Genomic DNA, 24,620 nt, shown 5'->3' with positions numbered 1-24,620 from the left:
GGCAAGTTCAGCCTTGATCTTCAGGTTGGCCTCTTTGGCTTTGGCACGGCTGCGGGAGGCCATGCTGCAGCGGAGCAGGTACATGGAACTGTACCTGCTGGGCCAGCAGGTCATCCTGATGGCCGAGCAGGTAGATGTACCTGCTCGGCGAGTAGGTCAACCTGCTCGTCGCCGTGCATGTATGGCTGAGCCGGAGCAGCTACCTGTAACTGTTTCTGCTTGGCAAGCAGGTACTTTTACCTGCTTGGCCAGCAAGTTGATCTGCAATTGCTGACCAGGTACCTGAACCTGCTTGGCCAGCCGGTTGACCTGCTTGGCCAGCAGCTTGACAGGTTGACCTGCTGGCGAAAGATTCCTCGGATTAGCCAACAGCCGATGATTCAAAATCATCGACTGTTGACCCACTGATGATTTGAAATCATCGATTATTGAGCCACCAATATTCATTTTCCTCGGTGGGCCCCCAACCGAGTTTTCATATGATCGGTTGTGGATGACCAATCATATGAAAGCTCGGTTGAACTTGTAGAGACTGTAAAATGAAGATGTGTCTGGTGAGATTCGAACTCACGACCTCAGCTATGCTGAGACACATACTAGAGTGCTGCCTTTACCAACTAGGCTACAGACGCTTGTGGCTGCCAGGTGGGTGGTTGGTTGGTAGTGCTCATGGGTCAATCCAACAGCCCTCCATACTGTGGTGATGCATCATGGTAGCAGACTAACAGACAACTCAACAGAACTGTCAACCAAGCTTCCACTACTTGGTTGGTGGCGGCCAAGGTTGACTTGGCTGACCTGACCAAAGAATTGAATTCATCGGTCAGGCATCATGCCGATTTTGGGTCGGGCGCAGAGCAGCCAACTTTGAATCAGACAGCAAAACCTTTGGGTTGCTGTCCCCCGATGTTGACTCGGGTGCGGATTGCCTCGGATCCGCGCAACCAATTTTAAATCGGTTGCGCGCACCCCAGATTAACGGGGATGCACGCATCCGAGCCTTATATGCTGGCAGTGGCTGGTAACAGCGATACCCAGTCATGAGTGAACTTATCTTTATCCTTGAACTCCATGCCAAAGGCGCAGTACCTCCTAATCATGTCTTCGAGCGTTTGGATCATCCGCTCTGCCAGCCCATTGGTTTGTGGATGATACGCTGTGGAGAACTTCAGGCCTGTCCCTATAATATTGTACAGACTGGTCCAGAAAGATGATGTAAATTTTGGGTGTCTGTCCGTAATGATATACCTGGGACAACCGACGTCTGCTACTATGTAATGCCAGAATAATAATGCTGTATCTAGCGCCGTGTCTTCCTTATGGCATGGTAAAAACCTTGCTCTTTTCAAGAACCTATCCACTACTACTAATACAGCATTGTAATTATTCGGTCCTCCTGCTGGTAGCCCGGTCACAAAATCCATATTAATTGTATTCCATCTCTCCGTCGGTTCTGGTATTTCTTGCAGTAGCCCGAATCACTTCCCTGTAGCTTTATTAGCTTTCTGGCACCTATCACATGTCTTGCAGTATTCTTTTGTGTCGGCATAGTAGGTTGGCCACCACGTGATTTTCCGTATTTGGTCCAATGTCCTATCAAATGAGAAATGGCCTGCTGTAATATTATTGTGACACTCTTGCAGGAATAGATTGACATGCTTTTTCTCGTGTATGATCACCACGCTAGCGTACTTTGTCCGGGGGAACAAAAGACCATCCAGCAAACAGAATTGGCCTTCTTCAAACAACTTCTTCCATGGCAATTCTAACGCGCTACTTACGTCTGTCTGTTTAAATTTGGATTGTAGTAGTTGGACTAGTTTGCTTGTATTTGAGTTTTTCTTGTAGCTCTCTTTCACTTCTTCCCAGAAGGTTTCCTCCATTTCTGTGACATAAATGCCTTGCACCGTACATTCTTCTGCCAAGTCTGCTGCAGGGTTTCCATCCTCGTTGGGTTCCGCAAAGAAGGCCAGGATCTTGGCTGCTACTTCTCCATCCCACGCCGGGTTCTCCGGGCTATTTTCCAGGCTCCATTGACTGAGGCCATCCGCGTTCTTGTGGATGTTCCCCGATTGATGAATGATGGTTATACTGCCTCTCCATTCCTGGATAGCTATCTGCCAGCGCAGCATGTGTCTATTAGGTGTGCTCATGTTCAATAAGGAGTTCAAGGCTTTACAGTCCGTAATCACTTTGAAATTACAGCCATCTAGGTAGTAATACAATTTATCCAGGCCCCATACTAAGCAGAGGCACTCCAGTTGGCTCGCCCCGTACCTCTTCTCACTATCCTTCAGAGTCCTTGAGATATAGCATATCACGCCTTCCACTGGTTTGTTGTCTCTTATTTGAATCTGATGTAGCGCAGCTTCCAACCCTTCCATACACGCGTCCACATACAGCTTGAATGGCAATCCAGGGTTAGGCATAAAAAGAATTGGTGCCGTAGTGAGTTTCTCTTTCATCAGATTGAATGCTGCCACTTGGTCTACCGTCATTTCGAAGTTGACTTTAGGGCTACATACTGTGTACAGTGGTCCGCATATTTTGGCGAAGTCTTTGATATGTTGTTGGTAATACCCGGCAAACCCTAGATTCAATTGCATTTCTTTCACGTTTGCAGGCATATCTTTTAACAGCACTGCCGCCACCTTGTTGTGGTCTATAGCTATGCTCAGCCCAGAGACTATGTGCCCCAAGGCTTTCAGTTCTTGGAACCCAAACTGACACTTACTCATTGATATTTTCATGTTCATCCTAATCACTTTTTGTAGGATTCTATCCAGTTTCTCTAAGTGGTCCTTCCAATCCTCTGAGAATATGATGATATCGTCTATGTATATGATCAGCCACCCTTCCCTAAGCTCTTTATTGAATTCGTTATCCATCATGCGTTGGAAATGGGAGGGTGCGTTCTTAATGCCGAACGGCATCCGCTGATATTCGTATATCCCCAGATGCAAAATTATTTTCATCAAGTGCTTGCTCTCTTGGTGAATCTTGTCCTGGTGAAAACCTTTCAGGACGTCCATGCATGTGATGTACCTGGCGTTCTGCAAGAGCGTCAGTGCTTCACTAATTTTAGGCATAGGGTACCTGTCTGCTATGGTATAGGTGTTAAGCGCCCTAAAATCGCCTACCATCCTGGTCTTATCGTTATGCCTAGTAATTAAGACTGGTGTGGTGACTTCTACGTTCTTGTTTGGCCCTACTTTACGCAGGACCTTCATCTTAACTAAGCCGTTCACGTGTTTTTCTAGGTCCTCTTTATTCCTTGGTGAGGCTGGGTACGCTGGCCTCCTCAATAGGGGCGGGTACGGTCTTGAAACACTTAGGTTAATTGTGACTTCATGGCCTCTGATGCTCCCGAAGGGCTCGTCTTTCGTGGCGAATGCATCTTTATTTTTCCACAAGGTGTGAAGTAACTCTGTCTTCTCTCGTTCTTTCAGCGCATCATTAATTCTGCTTTCTTTAATAGTTTCTTCAAACATTCTGTCCGGCCTGGTCAGGCTCATCTCTCACTTCAAGGATAATTAAATTTCCCAAAAAAAATACTCAAAGTTTGAGGTTGGGAAAATCATTGAAAAAAAATCACTCCGTACTGAAAAAAAATGCAAACTGAGCGTGCTCAGCCAAAAAAATAAAAATGTATCAGACTGAGTAAAAAATAATGGGGCACATTTTTGGGATGATTTGTTGGACGGGCCTGCACAAGGCCCGCATGGGCCACTAACAGGCCCGTTGGGCCCATTGAAAAAGTAGTATTTGTTTGGAATTCCCATGCTCTGCTAAAATGTGAAATGGGTCAAACTGAATAAAAAACATGGGGGTACATTTTTGGGGAGATTTTTTGGACAGGCCTGAATGAGGCCCACATGGCCCCCACAAAGCCCACTGGGCCCATTGAAAGAGTAGCCTTGGTTAAGAAAGCATATGCTCAGCTAAGAAATAAAATGTGTTAGACTGAGTAAAAACCCTAGGGGCACATTGTTGGGGAGGCTTTTTGGACGGGCCTGCATCAGGCCCGTACGGGCCAACAGGGTTCCAAGGAAAAGGAAAGGGCCTGGACATACATTCTGTGAGTGCACAAATTTCATACAGATGTCAGAAGCCCTTCAATATCTTCTGTTGATTAGTGGTCAATTGGTGCTGTTCTGAAACATCATATGGGCATTCTTAACCAAGACTACTTCTGGGTTGGCCGAACTAGCTTTGGGTGGGCCCTGACGGGCCTGATGCAGGTCTGTCAATAAGCCCTCCCCAAAAGTGTGGCCCCATGTTTTTTACTCAGGTTGACACATTTTTGCTTCTTAGCTGAGCATAGGCATTCTTGACCAAGGCTACTCTTTCAATGGGCCCAGTGGGCTTTGTGAGGGCCATGTGGGCCTCATTCAGGCCCGTCCAAAAAATTTCCCCAAAAATGTACCCCCATTTTTTTTATTCAGTTTGACCCATTTCACATTTTAGCAGAGCATGGGAATTCCAAACAAATACTACTTTTTCAATGGGCCCAACGGGCCTGTTAGGGGCCCATGCGGGCCTTGTGCAGGCCCGTCCAAAAAATCATTCCAAAAATGTGCCCCATTGTTTTTTACTCAGTCTGACACATTTTAATTTTTTTTGGCTGAGCACACTCAGTTTGCATTTTTTTTCAGTACGGAGTGATTTTTTTTCAATGATTTTCCCAACCTCAAACTTTGAGTATTTTTTTTGGGAAATTTAATTATCCTTGAAGTGTCTAGCGCGTCAATGTCTATTTTCCTTGTCACTCCTATCTCAAATCTCACATCTTTCTCTCCTCCTATAGTGAAGTACCTCCCATCACTGTTCAAAATATCTATCCCGCAGTTGATGATGTAGTCTTTCCCCAATAATATTGTATTAAAGTTATAGTCTTTCATTACTACCAATTCGACGTTGATTTGTACGTCGCTCTTATTATGCGGGAATACTACCATCATCTGGACTATTCCTAGCGGGAAGAGTCTGCCGTTACAGCTAAAAAATTTGTTATGCTTCACTGGTAACAATTTCGTCTCCCAGTCCGGCATGATTTTACTCAGTAATTTGGGCCCCACAATGGAACAGAATGCACCTCCGTCAAGCAGGCATTTAATCTTGAAGGTATTACACACTACGTTGGTGATGTTAGTCCCGCCTTGTAGGTGCATTCTTCCTGATATGTCGTCCTTTGCCGGGTCTAGATGTCTTGCAACTTCCTGTTCTTTCTTATTAGAATAATGATTCTCCTGTGTCCCACTACCTTCCGCGAGAATGGCAAAGGTCTGCACCCCTTTGTCATCTGATGATACATCCCCTTCTGACGAAGGTAGTGACCTCGGATCTTTGTCATCTGACACAGCGTCTCTGTTATTCTCATTCAGGACTCCTAATACCTTGTTCTTCTTGCTCCTCTCAGGACACTTCGTCGCTTTATGTCCTTTTTTCCCGCATTCGTAGCAAGTTATCTCTGGGAAGTTACTCGTGTTTTTCCTATCGTCCTCTTTTTCTACTTTTGGTGTGCTTTTGTCGTTATTGGCTTTGAAAGATTTCTTATGATACGCGCTTTGTCTATTTAGGCGTTCCTTCTCTGTCCTGGATTTCTTTGTTTTAATGACTGCTTTAAGATCATTCAGGTGGTTAATGATCTCCGTAATGCCTCCGGTCGGCGACATGGCTGTCTTAAATTTGTAAGCTATATCGTGGTCTAGTAATGACAGCAGTTTCTCGATCATGGACTCTCTATCAACGCTCCTTTCCGTTGCCCTTATCCTCTTTTCTTGTCTAGTTACCCACATTGCTGCGGAGTCGTCTCCCTCTAGATCTAATACTTCCTCTTTCATCGCCGCTTTCACGTCCCTCTTCCATGTATCCGTGGTGAATTGGGTCATCATTTCTTCTCTCCAGAAGCTCCAGGGCTGGTTGCCTACTTCCCTTTTCCTTTGTCTGTACCATGAGTTTGCTACGTCTGTAAATAATAAGTTCAACCTTGATGTAATAATGCGATCTGGAATATTATGATCATCCTTGAGAGTATCTATCCATTCTATGAAGTCTAGGTGGTTATACTCGCCCATGCCGCTGAACTGCGCCCAGTCAGATACTTTAGGAAGTCCATTGAGTAGCAACTTCTGCGTCGTGCTGTCTATTTCTGTGATGTCCATACTGCTCGACCTCGTTTGCCTAGGGAAGTTCCTGGTGGTCCCTGCCAACGCTTTGGTCTGTCCTGAATCATATGCTTTCAGAGGTCCTGGCGTCTCCGTGCTTCTTCCTGGCATTGTGTACGGAAGATGAGGGGCTTCGTCCTTCCCCGCTACTGGGGTCTTCTCTCTTGTGGATACCTTCTTCTACCTTCGGTTGTCCTAAATTATTTACTAGTGCGTGAATTTCTTGTCTGATAGTTTGTAACAATTTATTGTCGGAATTTTTTTAGGTTAAGAAGTCTATCTTTGTATTCTTTCCTTTGTTTTTCTTTATCAACTGTAAGAGCATCTCCAACGGTCCCTGGATCGCGCAGACCCTGGGTTACGGCCCTGGACCACATGTAACAGGGTATCCCAGGCTTGGTCCACAGCGGACTTGCCAGAAATCGAGACCCAACAACAGGCTGGACCAACCCGTCGTTGGCAAGACCACACCTTGCCCGTCAAGCCACACAAGTAGATGACCAGCTCCTGGTCACCCTTTTGATCCTTGGAGTCAAATGCCCGGTCAATGGCCGGCCATGCATTGATCCCGGTCATCAATAGGATGACCCGTGATTATATTGATGCCGGTCATTGGTCTCAATTTCCGCTCAATTATGTTGATGCCCGGCCATCGGCCTCAATGACCGGTCATGGGATCGATGACCAGTCATGAGTATCAATGACCGGTCATGGGTATCAATGACTATTGATGCCCGGTCATCGGCTTTGATGACCGGTCATGGGTATCGTTGACAGGTCATCCTATCGATGACCGGTCATGGGTATCAATGACAGGTCATCCTATCGATGACCGGTCATGGGTATCAATGACCGGTCATGGGTATCAATGACCGGTCATGGGTATCAATGACCGGTCATGGGTATCAATGACCGGTCATCTTATCAATGACCAGTCATGGGTATCAACAACCGGTCATCCTACCGATGACCTGATGTGAGGATGGGCCGGTAGGTGATGTAGCGTTTGATGTAGCATGCGTGGGGTGCGAGGTGCAACCCAAGAGGGCCGAGTGTCGGGTTGGAGCAGACTCGCCACAAGTGGAGGGCTGTGGCGAGTTGAGGCGACTCGGGAGGCGTTTGGCGAGTCGTATAGCGAGTCCGTTGGACCCCTAAAACTCGCCCGACTTGCTAAATTGGGGTTGCGAGTCCCACTTTAGCGAGTCCGTTGGAGATGCTCTAAGGGTGCTAATGTTATGATTGATGCCATCGGCGTACTTTTCAAAGGTTTTGAAATGAGATTCAATCCTTTGTTTCGTATCATTCCCCAGGTTATCTATTTTGTGGCTATTATTTAACAGCGTCTTTTCTAACTTATCCAATCTCAAGTGATATTTGCCCACTAGGCTGTTGTTCTCGGCTACCAGCTCAATGGTTTGTTTCTGAAGCTCTTCCACTACCAAGATGGATGAATTTGCGATGTTGTACATTGATCAATATAGCGTATATTGATCAATTTATATTGATCAATTTTTTTTTATTCCTCTTGATACCTTTGTCTGTGTTCCATGTCTCCTTAATACTCTTTGATAATCTCTCTCCTTCCCCCTGTATTTGCTTCAAGCCACAGGAATCTTTTTTTTTCTTTGCCTGATAACATTCATAAATTTCTACATACACCATTCAATTCTTCGTGAAAAAAAGACATTGCAAGTTTTAGGATTACTCCAGGGTGGCTGAGGGGTCTCAATTTTGATTTCTTTTTTTTTTACTTCAACAATTGATCTTATCAGAATTCTCCAAATCTACTTTTTTTCAAAAAAGGAAAAACATTGAGCCCTGACCTCTTTCATGATACCATCCTGCAAACATTGTTAATTTGGTTGATTTAAATTCCTGAAGATATTGCACATCATACTTGAAGTGCTACATGCATAGAAGGCCTTTTTGAAATTAGTTTACCATGGTTTAGCATATTTGTGTCAGGTTCTTTTTTTTATCTACTTTTTGTCAACCACAGATTAATGAGGAATTTTTCCACATAAAATTTCATTGGACAATTGTTCTGCATAGAAAACCCAGAAATATTGTGTTTGGGGTCACATCCATTATTCAGCAGCTACAATCTAATCAGTTGCCAAATATCACTACTGTGGTAGTTTCTTGGTGTTTCTGCCACTAAATCTCATCCCAGTGTGGGAATTCTTCCAAGATATTGTGATAAAAATGTTGAAAAGTGCCCAACGTTTCATTATTTACCTTTACTGACCACAAAACACCTAAACTTAGCAGCTACAGTCTGATCAGTTTCCAAATATCACTACTTTGGTAGGTTCTTAGTGTTTCTGCCACTATATCTCATCCCAGCGTGGGAATTCTTCTGCAATATTATTACCAAAATTTTTACAAGCCCCCAAAGTTTCATTATGTACCTTTACTGACCACAAAACCCCTCAATGTAGCAGCTACAGTCTGACCGGTTTCCAAATATCACTACTTTGGTAGTTTCTTGGTGTTTCTGCCACTATATCTCATCCCAGACTGGGAATCCTTCTGCCACATGCTTACAAAAATGTTTACAGGCCCCCAAAGTTTCATTATGTACCTTTACTGACCACAAAGCCTCCAACTGTAGCAGCTACAGTCTGATCAGTCCCCAACTATCACTACTTTGGCAGTTTCTTGGTGTTTTTGCCACTATATCTCATCCCAGGGTGGGAATCCTTCTACCATATGGTTAAAAAAATGTTAAAGGCCCCCAGAGTTTCATTATGTACCTTTACTGACCACAAAACCTGCAAATGTAGCAGCTGCAGTCTCATCAGTTCCCAAATATCACTACTTTGGTAGTTTCTTGGTGTTTCTGCCACTATATCTCATCCCAGAGTGGGAATCCTTCTGCCATATGGTTACCAAAATGTTTATAGGCCCCCAAAGACTCATTCAATACCTTTAACGACCACAAAACCCCCAAATGTAGCAGCTACAGTCTGATCAGTTCCCGAATATCACTACTTTGGTAGTTTCTTGGTGTTTCTGCCACTATATCTCATCCCAGGGTCGGAATCCTTCTTCCATATGGTTAAAAAAATGTTGAGAGGCCCCCAGAGTTTCATTATGTACCTTTACTGACCACAAAACCCCCAAATGTAGAAGCTACAGTCTGATCAGTTCCCAAATATCACTCCTTTGGTAGTTTCTTGGTGTTTCTGCCACTATATCTCCTCCCAATGTGGGAATCCTTCTGCCATATGGTTACCAAAATGTTGAGAGGCTCCCAAAGATTTATTATGTACCTTTAATCACCACAAAACCCCCAAATGTAGAAGCTACAGTCTGATCAGTTCCCAAATATCACTACTTTGGTAGTTTCTTGGTGTTTCTGCCACTATATCTCATCCCAGCGTGGGAATCCTTCTAGCATATGGTTACCAAAATGTTTAGAGGCCCCAAAGATTCATTTTGTACCTTTAATCACAACAAAACCCCCAAATGTAGCAGCTGAAGTCTGATCAGTTCCCAAATGTCACTAATTTGGTAGTTTCTTGGTGTTTCTGCCACTATATCTCATCCCAGCATGGGACTCTTTCTGCCATATCCAAGTTTCTTAAATCCACACAAATGTGGAAACCTAGATCTAAGTTTTGGCGTATTTCCAATTCAAAAATAACACAACAGAAGAGCACACAATTTCGAGAGCAGTTGAAAATATCCCCAAAGACCCAAAGGCCCTATGGATGACCCTCCAGCTGTGCCGGAGCAACAAGCAAAAAAGGGCCGGTGGTGAAAGACTCTGTGAAAGAGCTGTCAAGGAGGGGCCTAATCAAGCAACTAGGGGGCTTCCAGGGAGGGGGCGGACGAAACCGGAACCCCTGGGGGACATTCCTGCTGGACATGGTGGCCGCCTTATATACCCGCTCGACTGGGTAGTTATCCAGCCGCACTTGTTGCCAGCTCAACTACATAAACGCCACAGACAAAACCAACCCCCACGGACCGTCTCCACTGCCTTGGCGATTCTTGTTCAATCAAGCAGTTGGCTTCTCAACCGTCACAAGGCATCCAGGCAAGATGAAGCAAGCCCTGCCAAGAAACCCTTCTTGCAAGACTCTTCATAGCCGGATCCGGCGTCGCGATCTCCTTGTCAATGTCACACCAATGCCCACCGTACCCTTGGGGCCTCGCCACTGATGTGGACAGAAACATGACGCTGAAAGCTGATCAAACTGCCGCACCACCATTACAGCGTATGGCCCAGGTCACCCAGCTTTGTCCGCCAGCCATCATCCCCACCCGCTCCTCCTCATACCGCCCACGTCGCTCATGCCCCTCTGACTTCAACCCCAACTGCTCCATCCCCTCAGCCGTGATCACCAACAGCTCAAGTAAGGAGAGCTAGCTCGCAGCCGTGTCTTGTCCTTGCAGCAAGAAGTACTGATCTTCTTTTTGGCACTCTTTCCCGCCGCTTCGCGATTGACTCTGTGTCCAGAAACGCTGCACTCTTTCTGGCCCATTCCTTGCGGCCGGTCAGAAAATAACCCGAGAAGCTTGACTCCAGAGGTGTCTCCTCCACTTGGTAGACTCGACACCGCCCCGAAGGAGGCAGCTCCTAGCTGTACATAACCTCGCAAGCCTCGTAAGTGGAATATCGCTGCTTCTCTCTCGTCTCCTTTCAGTCCGCAGAGCCTTTCCTTATTGTGTATACCTCACGCCCCTCGCGGCGAGACGCGTTGATTGGAGGTGGTGTGCTTCTGATGCACAAAGAAACCGCACTTATTCTGATTCAGGGATGTACCATTCCGCCTCGCAAAAAAAAAAAAACTCTGGAGTCTCCCTGGGACCTAACTGTCCGTACGCGCATCCCAGGGGAATTACTGAGGAGTGCTTGTTCTCCAATGCCTATGTACACTGGGTGCACTCCGCTTGATGGGCATTCTTAACAATCCTCAGATGCCTGCGTCAAGCGAGCCGGGAATGAGTCCGATGCGCGTGTATGTCAGCTTTGCCCCTCGGGCAATCAGGTGATAGAAATTGAAGCCAGCCTAGCTCCTTAAAATAACCTCAAGCGGAACAGAACCACCTCCACACTTAACCTGCTGGCAGATTAAATTTCATTCTCAGAGTTCTGAAGTTGTTTACTATGCGAACAACAGGTACATTGTTGATTGATCCGGATCGATCGCATTTGGCAAAAGGGGGTATGTATGACTTAAAACCTGACATTTAAACTCATCATCTTGCGCTCCACCATCTAACATTCTTCCTCACCCTCTCGCTTCGTCTGATCTTTCATCCTAAACTTTAGTTGAGAAGGGCGGGGCTAAGGCCCACACCAAAACCAATCTGCTACGCCAACGGAAGGAGATCCCAAAGTCCGCCTACATGGAGAACCACGAGCTCCACAATCCCCCCCCCCCCGTTTCTCTGCCCCCCGCACCTTCCCCCACCTGGTTCAACCAAGCTCAGCCCGCAATCAACTTCACGCAGCTTCAACCAGAAGATCGATGCCACTGTGTTCTGCGACTCGTTGGTCCGCTTCATGGCCTGCGTGCTCCTCTGCACGACCGTCTGTTGGAGCTTGCAAGCCTGGAGGAACCAGTGCCGGTCGCGCGATCAGATTGACTGGAATGATCAGGTTTTCCTCCTCACCGGCGGCAGCAATGGTCTGGGCAAGGTACTTGGGGAGACCTTGCTGTCAAATACATGACCGTTGTTGTCCTTGATATTGGTTTGCCCCACTCTTCAGCTACTCAATCTTCGCTTCTCTATTTTTCTCTGGCTTATTTTTTCTCTCTTCGTCTGCTGATGTATCAAGGGCTGATGTATCAAGGTGATGTCTCCAATCCCGTAGCTATCAAAGCAACAGCCAACTGTATTGGGGAATTGGATGGCTCCCCACAATTGCATCTAATGAATCATGATACAGGCATGTTTTATATAACATGCTCCTTGGTTTTGTACACCCATTGCCCAGCCATCCGCGCCCTCTGCCACCCGCTGACACCCGTCGCCGCCAGTAGCCTTAGCCCCATCTCGCCCAGCCACGTCCTCAATGACACTAGCCCCACACACGGATCTGTATTACCAACTGAAGTACTCGGCCTGGATCCTGCGCGGCCAACGCGTGTGGGGAACTTGCTTTTGGAACAGCTCTGTGGGAAGCCAGACCAAGGCCCTGAGGGAAGGCGTTTGGTGATTTGGTGCCGCTGATATCCCCAGGCAAGACCCTGAAGTTGCGCATGAAGAACAGTTTTTTGCCGCCGGTCGTGGTGGGCTTGTAATTATCGACGGCAACGGGGAGGGAGAGTAGATTGGCGGAGTTACCACGAGCGCTTCAGAGAAGATCACTGAGCTAATCAATGTCTCAGGGGTGACCCCTCCGCCCCGCGCAAATCGGGCAGCAAGCTCACCATATTCTTGGGCACCTTAATGCTTGCAAGAGCCTTCCCCTCCCTCTCCAGACCTGCTAAGTCTGAATCCATTGAGCTCATGGGTAGCATCACCTCAAACATTGCCTAGAGCAAGCTTCTCTAACCCACTCCATCCTCAACCTCCCCCACCCTCCCTCAACATGATCTGTATTCTCTACCCCTCATTGTCTTTGTCCTTCAACTTAGCGTTTCTCAAGCATGTCATCCAGTGTATATAATTTCCATCAATAGATTATATGGACAGTCTTTTTTGTCTAGATTGGCTCATGATTGGTGTGCCCAAAAGGCCAACTGCCATGAGTCAGGGTGGACTCTACAATTGCTAAAGAAGCATGATGCATGAATTTTCTGGAATAAATTGTGATCTCTGATCAATATCACCCAATCAAGGCATATATAAAAATTGTTTAGTCACTAAATAGCAAAAATCCAATCATGTTTTGTTGTTAAACTGATGATATAAAATTTCAGGAGTTTGTTTTTTTAATAACTGACCAGGCCACCTGTTTTGTTTTTGATAATTCTTTCAGTGATCAACTTGTGAAATCACACTCCCTATGACACATCTGCATTTCTAGCTTCATGATTCAAATGGAGCACCTGTTGATCACATTTCAATTTATAGATCAGTCTCCCCTATCCCAAGAGTTGACAATCACCAGATATGACTGCATTCCTGTAGAAACCCTCCTCCCTTGGGGTTCACAAGGAGTCACGCATGTACCCTAGCATGTCACAAGCTTGTAGCTAGATGGGTGGCTGGCATCCCTGGCTCATGAGAGAACTGGCCTCCTTTTCTCTGAGCCAGGGAAGCTCTTCTCTTTTTTCATACATTCTTTTGCTTGTCTTTCCCTCTCTCTCTTCCTCTGGGCACAACTCAGCTCCCTCCCTCTGAACCAGTCATTCAACCTGTAATCAAACCCCACTGTGTTTGGTCCTGGAAGTTCCTTAGGCTCTCCAGCCCACTCCCAGTGTGCTTGTGTAACACCACTGAAAAAGGTTTTGGTTGGCAATTTTAGATAATTAAATTCCATCCATTGTTAAGTTATTTTTTGCACCATATACAAATTGACCTGGGTTATAAATATCATAAAGTCATCATTCAAAAAGATGAACACATCATGAAATACTGTCACAGAGTAAACCAGTTGAGCTGGGAAGCTGGGATAACATATTTTCCCCGGCTGTTCCTTGAACCTAGAAATTCCCATCTTATTCCAAGTTCCCCAATGAATATTCTTGTCATAACCTTAAGTCCCCCCACCAAAAGTGGGCCAATACACTAACATTATTTGTTAGTGTAGCGTAGTGTAGCCAAAACCAGCTGACAATTTCAATGTTTTCTGTGATCTTATCTTTTTGCTAAAAATACAGGAACTTGCCCAGGAAATAGTGATAGATAACAGCAATAACTGTTATTTTATCCTGTTAGTAGCAATAAAAGGCCTGTCATTGTTGTTATTGCTGTTATTTCTTGTTATTGCTATTATGGATACTTGTACCAGATATAACAAACAACATGAATTTGGGAGTCAATAAAATGGCTACGCTAACAATTATTTTCCAACAGCGTTAGTGTAGTGCAGTGGCCCATGGCTGCTCCCACCCCACAACCTTGCACCCAGGCACACCTTCAATGGGGGGGGGGGGGGGGGGGGGGGGGGGGGGGGGGGGGGGGGGAGGAAGGGGCTGGCTGGTGAATCTGGCTTGACTTTGAACATGGGAGAGAGAGAGAAGATTGGGCATGAACTGCTCCCCTGCAGCGGCGAAGCCGCCTTGGCCTCTAGTGGTTACCAAAATTTCAATAGGCCCCCAAACATTCATTGTGTACCTTTAATCAGCACAAAACCCCCAAATGTAGAAGCTACAGTCTCATCAGTTCCCAAATATCACTACTTTGGTAGTTTCTTGGTGTTTCTGCCACTATATCTCATCCCACCGTGGGAATCCTTCTGCCATATGGTTACCAAAATGTTTAGAGGCGCTCAAAGATTCATTATGTACTTTGAATCACCACAAAACCCCCAAATGTAGAAGCTACAGTCTCATCAGTTCCCAAATATCACTACTTTTGTAGTTTCTTGATGTTTCTGCCACTATATCTCATCCCAGCGTGGGGATCCTTCTGCCATATATTAAAGGTACGGGTCTTGGAAAAACGACTCCCAACTTTTGGGAAAACGACTCCCATACGTTGGCGCGACTATTTTTCGACCAGCGCTTGACGACGACCTAGACCCTTTTTTTGGGTACGGGTTTTTTGGGAGTCGTCGACCCAAAATATTTTTTTTTTGGGAGTTGTTGTGCTAATTTTTTGTATTACTAGAGGCCAAGGCGGCTGCGCCGCTGCAGAGCCCAGATGCCCAGCTCCACTATTCTTCAGCCAGCAACATTACTTTTTGTACTCAGCAACAGTAATGTTTGTACTCAGCAGCCTTAGTTTCTTTACTCAGCAGTGGTATTTTATGTTTTCATGTTTTTGAATGCTAAATGCACACATTCTTTGAGGTGATATGTTGTAATCTCACAGTTTAATTTTTCTGTTGGGCAAAAAATGAATGCATTGGAAAATATTTGAAGTGATAAATTGTACAACACAGTCAACCACTTGGATAAGGTTATGTATACCCCCAACCAATAACCCCACTGATCTCATAATTTCATCAGCTTGAGCCTATATAGATTGTGTGGCCCACCAAGAAGGATATTCAGATCTTTCAGATTACAGGAAGCAGATCTATCTGAATGATAGTTAATCCATTGCCCCACCTTTTCAGGGTAAAAGAAATGGCTAATTTAATTGTTACAAGAGTATAGACAAACTACCATAGACACAAACACACATATACACACAGACCAATTGAAAAAAGAGTAAATCAAGTAGAAGAAGTAGAATGATTAAATTTACTCAAGTCAACCAATTTGATGAAATTGGTTTTTAGAGAGGAAGGTTCCCTGTTATGATTGACAGTCAAATGTTCATTAGTAGAAAGTTGAAAATAATGATCCAATCTTAGTTGTTCTTGCTGCTGTTGTTTGAGTAAGTTCTGCTGATCTTTTAGGTGTTGTGTTTTGCGCGATTGACCTTTGAGGCTTTGGTGGCTACTCTGAAGAACAATCAGTTAATGGCTTCTCTAATCCCTTGCCTGTAAGAATCAAAATACCAATACGTTCCAGACCAACAATCGAGTCTGTCAGTTCCATAAACTTACACTACAATGAGATTGTTGATATGTCTTTTTTCAAAAGCTTTCAGAAGGACATACCCAGTTGAGGAGGAAGCTCCAAGAACGTTAGCTTCACTGAGACTTAAAGATCGCGCCTTTTCAGATATCTCAGATTCCATGACCAAGGGATTGAACATTGATTTGATTTCTTCGACAATCATTGGATTGAGTTGTTGATGATGTTGGTCCTCAAGATTGACTTCGGAAGTGGAGGTGGAAGATTGCAGAGGGGGGTCGTAAGCAGCGGACTTTTGTCTAGGCAGTGGGCGAGCTTCGCGGTCTTGTTTGTTGGCGATGACGAGGACGGGGATGTTGGAGTGAGCAATGGAGGGATGCTGAAGATCTTTTTTGAGCTCGGCCCATCCTTCGCCGCGTTCTGATCCAGTGGGAGACTCGTTGACAGCTTTTGCTTTCCCCTTTCCCGTTGAATCACCACCCGATCCACCTCGGGCTTCATGGCTATTCCGAGCATTTCCATCCGTTTTGGAATCGGTCCTGACTATCTCACACCCATATCGCATCCGCCTCTTCATAATACTTCTCCCATATTGATCGGATGTGTTTGAACCCCCCCAAATCCCAGAATTTCAGGTACGTCGATGACAACGTGATTCACCCTATGTTGAGGTGGGTTGGCAAGGGTACGTTGTTATATCAACGGCAAAGTTGACCAAGTCGGGCAGGAGGGTGCATTCGTGGCGCGGGCGAGTCAGCTGATTGATTCACTAATGTCAAAAAAAGTACAACAAAATGTGTCAGCTGCGAAGGGGCGGTGATGTGGGCTGAGAAGTGACGACGGGGCCAGGAGCAAAGGGTGCGAACCTTCCAACTGTGGTTATGGAGACACGTGCGGGGTGAGAATGACCATGTGTGTTGGGGTGTGTCGGAAGATTTGGTGAGGGGTCCATGGGTGATGCTCCTGGAAATGCGGCTGGGCTTGGTGGCGAGACGGGTCCGTGGAGCTGGATGGATTAGTGATTTTGGGACGAAGGCAAGGGTGTGGATAGCTTTAAATAGAGGCTCATGGGTGGAGGTGAACGCCAGGGGATCCGGTTTTGTCCTACCCCCTCCCTGTAGCCCGCTAATCATTTGATTGGGGCCTCTTTGTTTTAACATTTGACCGACCCTCTTTTGCCTGTTGCTGCGGCACGGGCTGGAGGGTCAATCCGAGGTGCCCTCCGGGGTGTTTGGGGATTAATTTCAGTTCTGTGTGGGTTTTTGCTAGTGGGAATAGCCCATAGGCAGAAACTTTGATCTTGCATTCCATGTTTCTGTGATTTTAATAAACTTGGATTTTTTATTATTTTTGATATGTATAACTTTTTTATTCCACGTACTAGAGACATGAAGATTTGAGAGCACATAGATTTATGCATAAATTGTACCCCCTGAATTTCTTAGCAATAGTGTGTCATCCAAACATGAGATATAAGGGGTGCGTGTTGGGCTTAGTAGGAAAATGACCACCAGCCATACAGGTTTTTTGCTACACACCCAAAAAGTCCAAAACTTTCAGGAATCTTTCAATAATGCATATAGTTTGTGCTATCAAATTATTAGCAATATTTTTCCATTGTAGAATGACATATAAGGGGTGCGCGTAGGGCTTAGTAGGAAAATGACCGCCAACCATATAACTTTTTTGTTACACACCCAAACAGTCCAAAACTTTCAGGAATCTTTCCATGATGCATATATTTTGTGCTATAAGATTATTAGCAATAGTTTTCCATTGTACAATGATGTATAAGGGGTGCACGGAGGGCTTAGTAGGAAACTGACCACAAACCTCATTTTTTTTTGTTACAGACCCAAACAGTCTAAAAATTTCAGGAAATCTTTCATGTAGCATATTATTTGTGATATTAGATTCTTAGCAACTTGATGTGATAGAAATAGGAGATATGGGGTGTGCGCGGCGGGCTTTATCCGCACTCACCTCATATCTCTTATTTTGATTGCACCCCATGGCTAAGAATTTCGGAGCAGGCTTAATATGCTACATTGAAATTTTCCTGAAATTTTTAGACTGTTTGGTTCTGTAACAAAAAAGATATTTGGTGGTCATTTTCCTACTAAGCCCTCCGCGCACCCCTTATACATCATTGTACAATGGAACACTATTGCTAATAATTTTATAGCACAAAATATATGCATCATGGAAAGATTCCTGAAAGTTTTGGACTGTTTGGGCGTGTAACAAAAACGTTATATGGTTGGCGGTTATTTTCCTACTAAGCCCTACGCGCACCCCTTATATGTCATTCTACAATGGAAAAATATTGCTAATAATTTGATAGCACAAACTATATGCATTATTGAAAGATTCTTGAAAGTTTTGGACTTTTTGGGTGTGTAACAAAAAGCTTATATGGCTGGCAGTCATTTTCCTACTAATCCCAACACGCACCCCTTATATCTCATGTTCTGATGACACAATGGTGCTAAGAAATTCAGGGGGTACAATTTATGCATAAATCTCTGTGCTCTCAAATTTTTATGTCTCTAGCACGTGAAACAAAAAAGTTATACATATTAAAAATAATAAAAAATAATACAAAAAATTAGCACAACGACTCCCAAAAAAAAATATTTTGGGTCGACGACTCCCAAAAACCCGTACCCAAAAAAAGGGTCTAGGTCAACGTCGAGCGCTGGTCCAAAAACAGTTGCGCCGACGTATGGGAGTTGTTTTCCCAAAAGTTGGGAGTCGTTTTTCCAAGACCCTAAAGGTACATATGAAATTTTAGGGGCCTATTGAAATTATTTTAACCATATGGCAGAAGGATTCCCACGCGTTGATGAGATATAGTGGCAGAAACACCAAGAAACTACCAAAGTAGAGATATGGGGACTGATCAGACTGTATCTTCTACATTTGGGGTTTTTGTGGTGATTAAAGGTACATAATGAAACTTTGGGGGCCTGTCAACATTTTGGTGACCATATGGTAGAAGGATCCCCACGCTGGGATGAGATATAGTGGCAGAAGCACCAAGACACTACCAAAGTAGTGATATTTGGGAACTAATCAGACTGTAGCTGCTACATTTGGAGGTTTTGTGGTCAGTGAAGGTACAAAATGAATCTTTGGGGGCCTCTCAACATTTTGGTGACCATATTGCAGAAGGATCCCCACGCTGCGATGAGATATAGTGGCAGAAACACCAAGAAACTACCAAAGTAGTGATATTTGGGAACTGATCAGACTGTAGCTTCTACATTTGGGGCTTTTGTGGTGATTAAAGGTAAATAATGAATCTTTGGGGGCCTCCAAACATTTTGGTAACCATATGGAAGAAGGATTCCCAAGCTGGGATGAGATATAGTGGCAGAAACACCAAGAAACTACCAAAGTAGTGATATTTGGGAACTGATCAGACTGTAGCTTCTACATTTGTGGGTTTTGTGGTGATTAAAGGTACATAATGAAGGTTTGGGGCCCTATTGACATTTTGGTAACCATACGGAACGGGATTCCCACGCTGGGATGAGATATAGTTGCAGAAACACCAAGAAACTACCAAAGTAGTGATATTTGGGAACTGATCAGACTGTAGCTTCTACATTTGGGGTTTTTGTGGTGATTAAAGATACATATTGAAACTTTGGGGGCCTGTAAACATTTTGGTGACCACATGGCAGAAGGATCCCCACGCTGGGATGAGATATAGTGGCAGAAACACCAAAGTAGTGATATTTGGGAACTGATGAGACTGTAGCTTCTACATTTGGGGGTTTTGTGGTGATTGAAGGCACATAATGAAAGTTTGGGGGCCTATTGAAATTTTGGTAACCACATGGCAGAAGGATTCCCACACTGGGATGAGATGTAGTGGCAGAAACACCAAGAAACTACCAAAGTAGTGATATTTGGGAACTGATCAGACTGTAGCTTCTACATTTGGGGCTTTTGTGGTGATTAAAGGTAAATAATGAATCTTTGGGGGCCTCCAAATATTTTGGTAACCATATGGAAGAAGGATTCCCACGCTGGGATGAGATATAGGGGCAGAAACACCAAGAAACTACCAAAGTAGTGATATTTGGGGACTGATCAGACTGTAGCTTCTACATTTGGAGGTTTTGTGGTCAGTAAAGGTACATAATGAATCTTTGGGGGCCTCTGAACATTTTGGTAACCATATGGCAGGAGGATTCCCAGGTTGGGAGGAGATATAGTGGCAGAAACACCAAGAAACTACCAAAGTAGTGATATTTGGGAACTGATCAGACTGTAGCTGCTACATTTGGAGGTTTTGTGGTCAGTAAAGGTACATAATGAAACTTTGGGGGCCTCTAGACATTTTGGTAACCATATGGCAGAAGGATTCCCATGCTGGAATGAGATATAGTGGCAGAAACACCAGGAAACTACCAAAGTATTGATATTTGGGAACTGATCAGACTGTAGCTGCTACATTTGGAGGTTTTGTGGTCAGTAAAGGTACATAATGAAAATTTGGGGGATTTTAAACATTTTTGTAATAATTTTGTAGAAGAATTCCCACGCTGGCATGAGACATAGTGGCAGAAACACTAAGACCCTACCAAAGTAGTGATATTTGGAAACTGATCAGACTGTAGCTCCTATTTTTAGGTGTTTTGTGGTCAGTAAAGGTACATAATGAAACTTTGGGCGCTTTTCAACATTTTTTTAACAATATCTTGGAAGAATTCCCACGCTGGGATGAGATATAGTGGCAGAAACACCAAGAAACTGTAGTGATATTTTGCAACTGATTAGATTGTAGCTGCTGCATGATGGATGCGACCCCAAACACAATATTTCTGGATTTTCTATGCAGAACAATTGTCCAATGAAATTTAATGTGGAAATATTCCTCATTAATCTGTGGTTGAGGAAAAGTAGATAAAAAAAAGAACCTGACACAAATATGCTAAACCATGGTAAACTAATTTCAAAAAGGCCTTCTATGCATGTAGCACTTCAAGTATGATGTGAAATATCTTCAGGAAGTTAAACCAACCAAATTCACAATATGTGCAGGATGGTACCATGAGAGAGGTCAGGGGTCAATGTTTTTCATTTTTGAAAAAAAGTAGATTTGGAGACTTCTGATAACATCAATTGTTGAAGTAAAAAAAAAAAAAAAAAATCAAACCCCTCAGCCACCCTGGATTAATCCTAAAACTTGCAATGTCTTTTTTTCATGATGAATTGAACGGTGTATGTAGAAATTTATGAATGTTATCAGGCAAAAAAAAAAAAGATTCCTGTGGCTTGAAGGAAATACAGGGGGAAGGAGAGAGATTATTGAAGAGTATTAAGGAGACATGGAACACAGACAAAGGTATCAAGAGGAATAAAAAAAAATTGATCAATATACAAGATTGCAAATTCATCCATCTTGGTAGTGTTCCATTTTCTTAAATGAACCTGGTTTAAGTTCATCTTGGATTGTGTTACCTATCTCACATATCTTATGGTCAAGATCATTAATTCTCCCAACCACCTGGACTTCAATACTCTCTTGAGTGGACGCTCTGTCATTCAATTCTTTTTCCAATTTTTTAGGCATGATTGTATTAATGAAGTTTACTCCTGCTTTAATTTCGGGACTTAACAACATGTGTTTACTAACATTATTCTCTCATGCAGATATCTTAGTAAGGGCTATGGCTAGGTCATTAGAGATTTGAACTACATTATCACTCATTTGGTCAATCATATGGTTAGTATCTATATCGCTATCAGCAGGTATCTGGTCTATCTTCAGATCTGATCTTGATCCTCCTGGAAGTGATCTTGCGGCGGGCCGTTGTGGTTGCGCTGCTTGTAAAAACCCCGGGGCAGGAAGAAAAGGTACCACCCGACTACACGATTGTAGCGGGCATCAACTCACCCCCGGAGAGGTATACACCAGGCCATAACACTCCCCCGCAAGCCAATATCACTGATAACAGAGGTGATATTGGATTGGACACCAAATGGACTGGTGTGAAACTACATACAAATCTAAGTGTTACTCCCCGACAGACTTGTTAACTGTCAACTTCCACACATACTGGCTACTATACTAATGCTATTTTTTAAAGACTATACTATGATTTATCTTAAAATGGGACTTTTGGCACCCATGAACCGTGGAACTATTTTAAGGCAACCACACTCCTAAACCAATAATCAATAATATGCTTATATGTAAGACTAGGAGTAGCTAACACAGTTATGTCATGTTATGTGAGGGTTACAAGCTGGGGAGATGTGACATGTGCGAGATGCAGGCAATGGGAATTGAACACGCGACAGAGGTAACGCTGGGCTCATAACCTGTAGAGACTGTAAAATGAAGATGTGTCTGGTGAGAGTCGAACTCACGACCTCAGCTATGCTGAGACACATACTAGAGTGCTGCCTTTACCAACTAGGCTACAGACGCTCGTGGCTGCCAGCTGGGTGGTTGGTTGGTAGTGCTCATGGGTCGATCCGACAGCCCTCCATACTGTGGTGATACATCATGGTAGCAGACTAACAGACAACTCAACACTGCTGAGTCCTGATCCTCCCTTCCTCTAAGAATTGGTACGTCCCTGAAGGGATCGAGCCATTCGGATCATTTCCGAGTATATGGAAGACCTCCACGCTCTGTTTTGGCGAGGTCCTCTGGTGGGGCCTTGGAACGTTGCTCTGGCTTGTTGCATTGCCGGTCCGGCGTCTCGTTGACGGATGACGGGGGGTTGAGGGCCTTGGTTCCTTAAGCGTGCCGGAGCGGTGTGGTTTGCTGGGCGGGCTGGAGGTGGGTTGTCTCTCCATTCCCTTGGAGGGGCCAAACTTGCGTTGGTTGCTCGACGGACCTGGTTGAGAGGTGCTTGGCTGACTACTGGGGGGTCCTCCCTTGCCGTTGCCAAGTTGACCAGATGAGTTCTCTCCTGTAGAATATTCTGTATCATGTGATGAGGATTTAGGATTAGAGGGGTCTGATCCTTTCGGCGAAGCAATAGGAGAAATAATTTGCTTACTTCTGTCGGTCTCAAGTAGTGGGACGCTGTGATGGAGCTCGGGTCTCATCCTCTGGTTCGTGCTAATGTGGCTTCTCGACCCCTCAATGCTATCATCTCCGAGAAGTCCTCCTGGCAGTAGTTTAGATGAGCTCTGATAGCCGCTTCCGACGACTGGTTCGTGACGTTGTCCAACCAGACTCGGTTTTATTCCATGCGGTAGAAATACCTCTCAAATCTTTCTGTCACCGGTACTGGAGAAAGAGTCATCAGTGTATGTTTTATTGTGTTTATTGAGGTATTCAAATTGATCTTTGGGGATTACTGACGCTGGTGGAAATCCACGGGTGCGAAGTTGGGAAGGGTCTGATGCCCAATACGTACATCTAGTTCTAGTAACGAACTCGTCTTTGAGGTTCAGTGAGGGATCCATAACTTCTATTGTAGGAGGGATATCTCTCACCTGTAGAATGATCACTATGGACGCTAACAGGCCTGTCGTCTGGCAGTAACTTTACTCTCTCGGTTGATCCGTCCTCTTGGTTAAGTAGGACTTCTGGCGAATCTCCTCTGATAGAGTGTTCCACGTCTGACTGTTGAGAACCTGGAGTAGTGGCTCTAGGTTCGCAGATGACTCCTACTCTGTTGTCTGGAAGGTTTGAGTTTCCTCAAACGGTACTTTCGCCGTATTCAGACACTGGATTTGGATAGAACTCTTGAGTCGCTGTTCTAGAACAATGATGACAAACGACTACTGACTTATTACGGGTATCTGTTATTATAGGGTTGAAGCAAGTCTGGGATAGCTTCAATGTCAGCCTTAGAGATACAACAAGTATCCTAAAGTCTGCAAAAACTGGTAAACCATTTACAAATCCTGAAATATTATTGAATATTCAGAATCCTCCTGTTAAATTAAGGGGGGTCACCCACTCAAAGTAACCCCTCATTCCTACTCCTTCATACATTTTGTCATATATGTACATATAGCCAGAAAGCGCTCCAAAGAGCAGGAAAACTACATAAAAAATCTTTACATAAATTGAGGGTCTTGGAAAAACGACTCCCAACTTTTGGGAAAACGACTCCCATACGTCGGCGCGACTGTTTTTGGACCAGCGCTTGACGTCGACCTAGACCCTTTTTTTGGGTACGGGTTTTTGGGAGTCGTCAACCCAAAATAATTATTTTTTGGGAGTCGTCGTGCTAATTTTTTGTATTATTTTTTATTATTTTTAATATGTATAACTTTTTTGTTTCACGTGCTAGAGACATAAAAATTTGAGAGCACAGAGATTTATGCATAAATTGTACCCCCTGAATTTCTTAGCAATATTGTGTCATCAGAACATGAGATATAAGGGGTGCGTGTTGGGATTAGTAGGAAAATGACTGCCAGCCATATAAGTTTTTTGTTGCACACCCAAAAAGTCCAAAACTTTCAGTAATCTTTCAATAACGCATATAGTTTGTGCTATCAAATTATTAGCAATAGTTTTCCATTGTAGAATGACATATAAGGGGTGCGCGTAGGGCTTAGTAGGAAAATAACCGCCAACCATATAACTTTTTTTTACACGCCCAAACAGTCCAAAACTTTCAGGAATCTTTCCATGATGCATATATTTTGTGCTATAAAATTATTAGCAATAGTGTTCCATTGTACAATGATGTATAAGGGGTGCGCGTAGGGCTTAGTAGGAAAATAACCGCCAACCATATAACTTTTTTGTTACACGCCCAAACAGTCCAAAACTTTCAGGAATCTCTCCATGATGCATATATTTTGTGCTATAAAATTATTAGCAATAGTGTTCCATTGTACAATGATGTATAAGGGGTGCGCGGAGGGC

General features: G+C 44.2%; 1 protein-coding gene across 1 annotated transcript; it reads left to right on the top strand.

The window, feature by feature from the left end:
- Nucleotides 1–11,286: 11,286 nt before the first annotated feature.
- Nucleotides 11,287–11,768, top strand: PtA15_15A138 (uncharacterized protein; the record flags this gene model as incomplete). Its single annotated transcript, XM_053163314.1, has 2 exons — nt 11,287–11,344; nt 11,452–11,768. 2 exons carry the CDS (start codon nt 11,287–11,289, stop codon nt 11,766–11,768), a joined length of 375 nt encoding a protein of 124 aa, XP_053027302.1.
- Nucleotides 11,769–24,620: the final 12,852 nt, after the last annotated feature.

This window comes from Puccinia triticina, chromosome 15A (assembly GCF_026914185.1).
Source record: "Puccinia triticina chromosome 15A, complete sequence".
Classification (NCBI taxonomy): Eukaryota; Fungi; Basidiomycota; class Pucciniomycetes; order Pucciniales; family Pucciniaceae; genus Puccinia; species Puccinia triticina.
The sequence above is the reverse complement of the archived record's forward strand: the minus strand, read 5'-3'. Positions and strand labels throughout refer to the sequence as shown.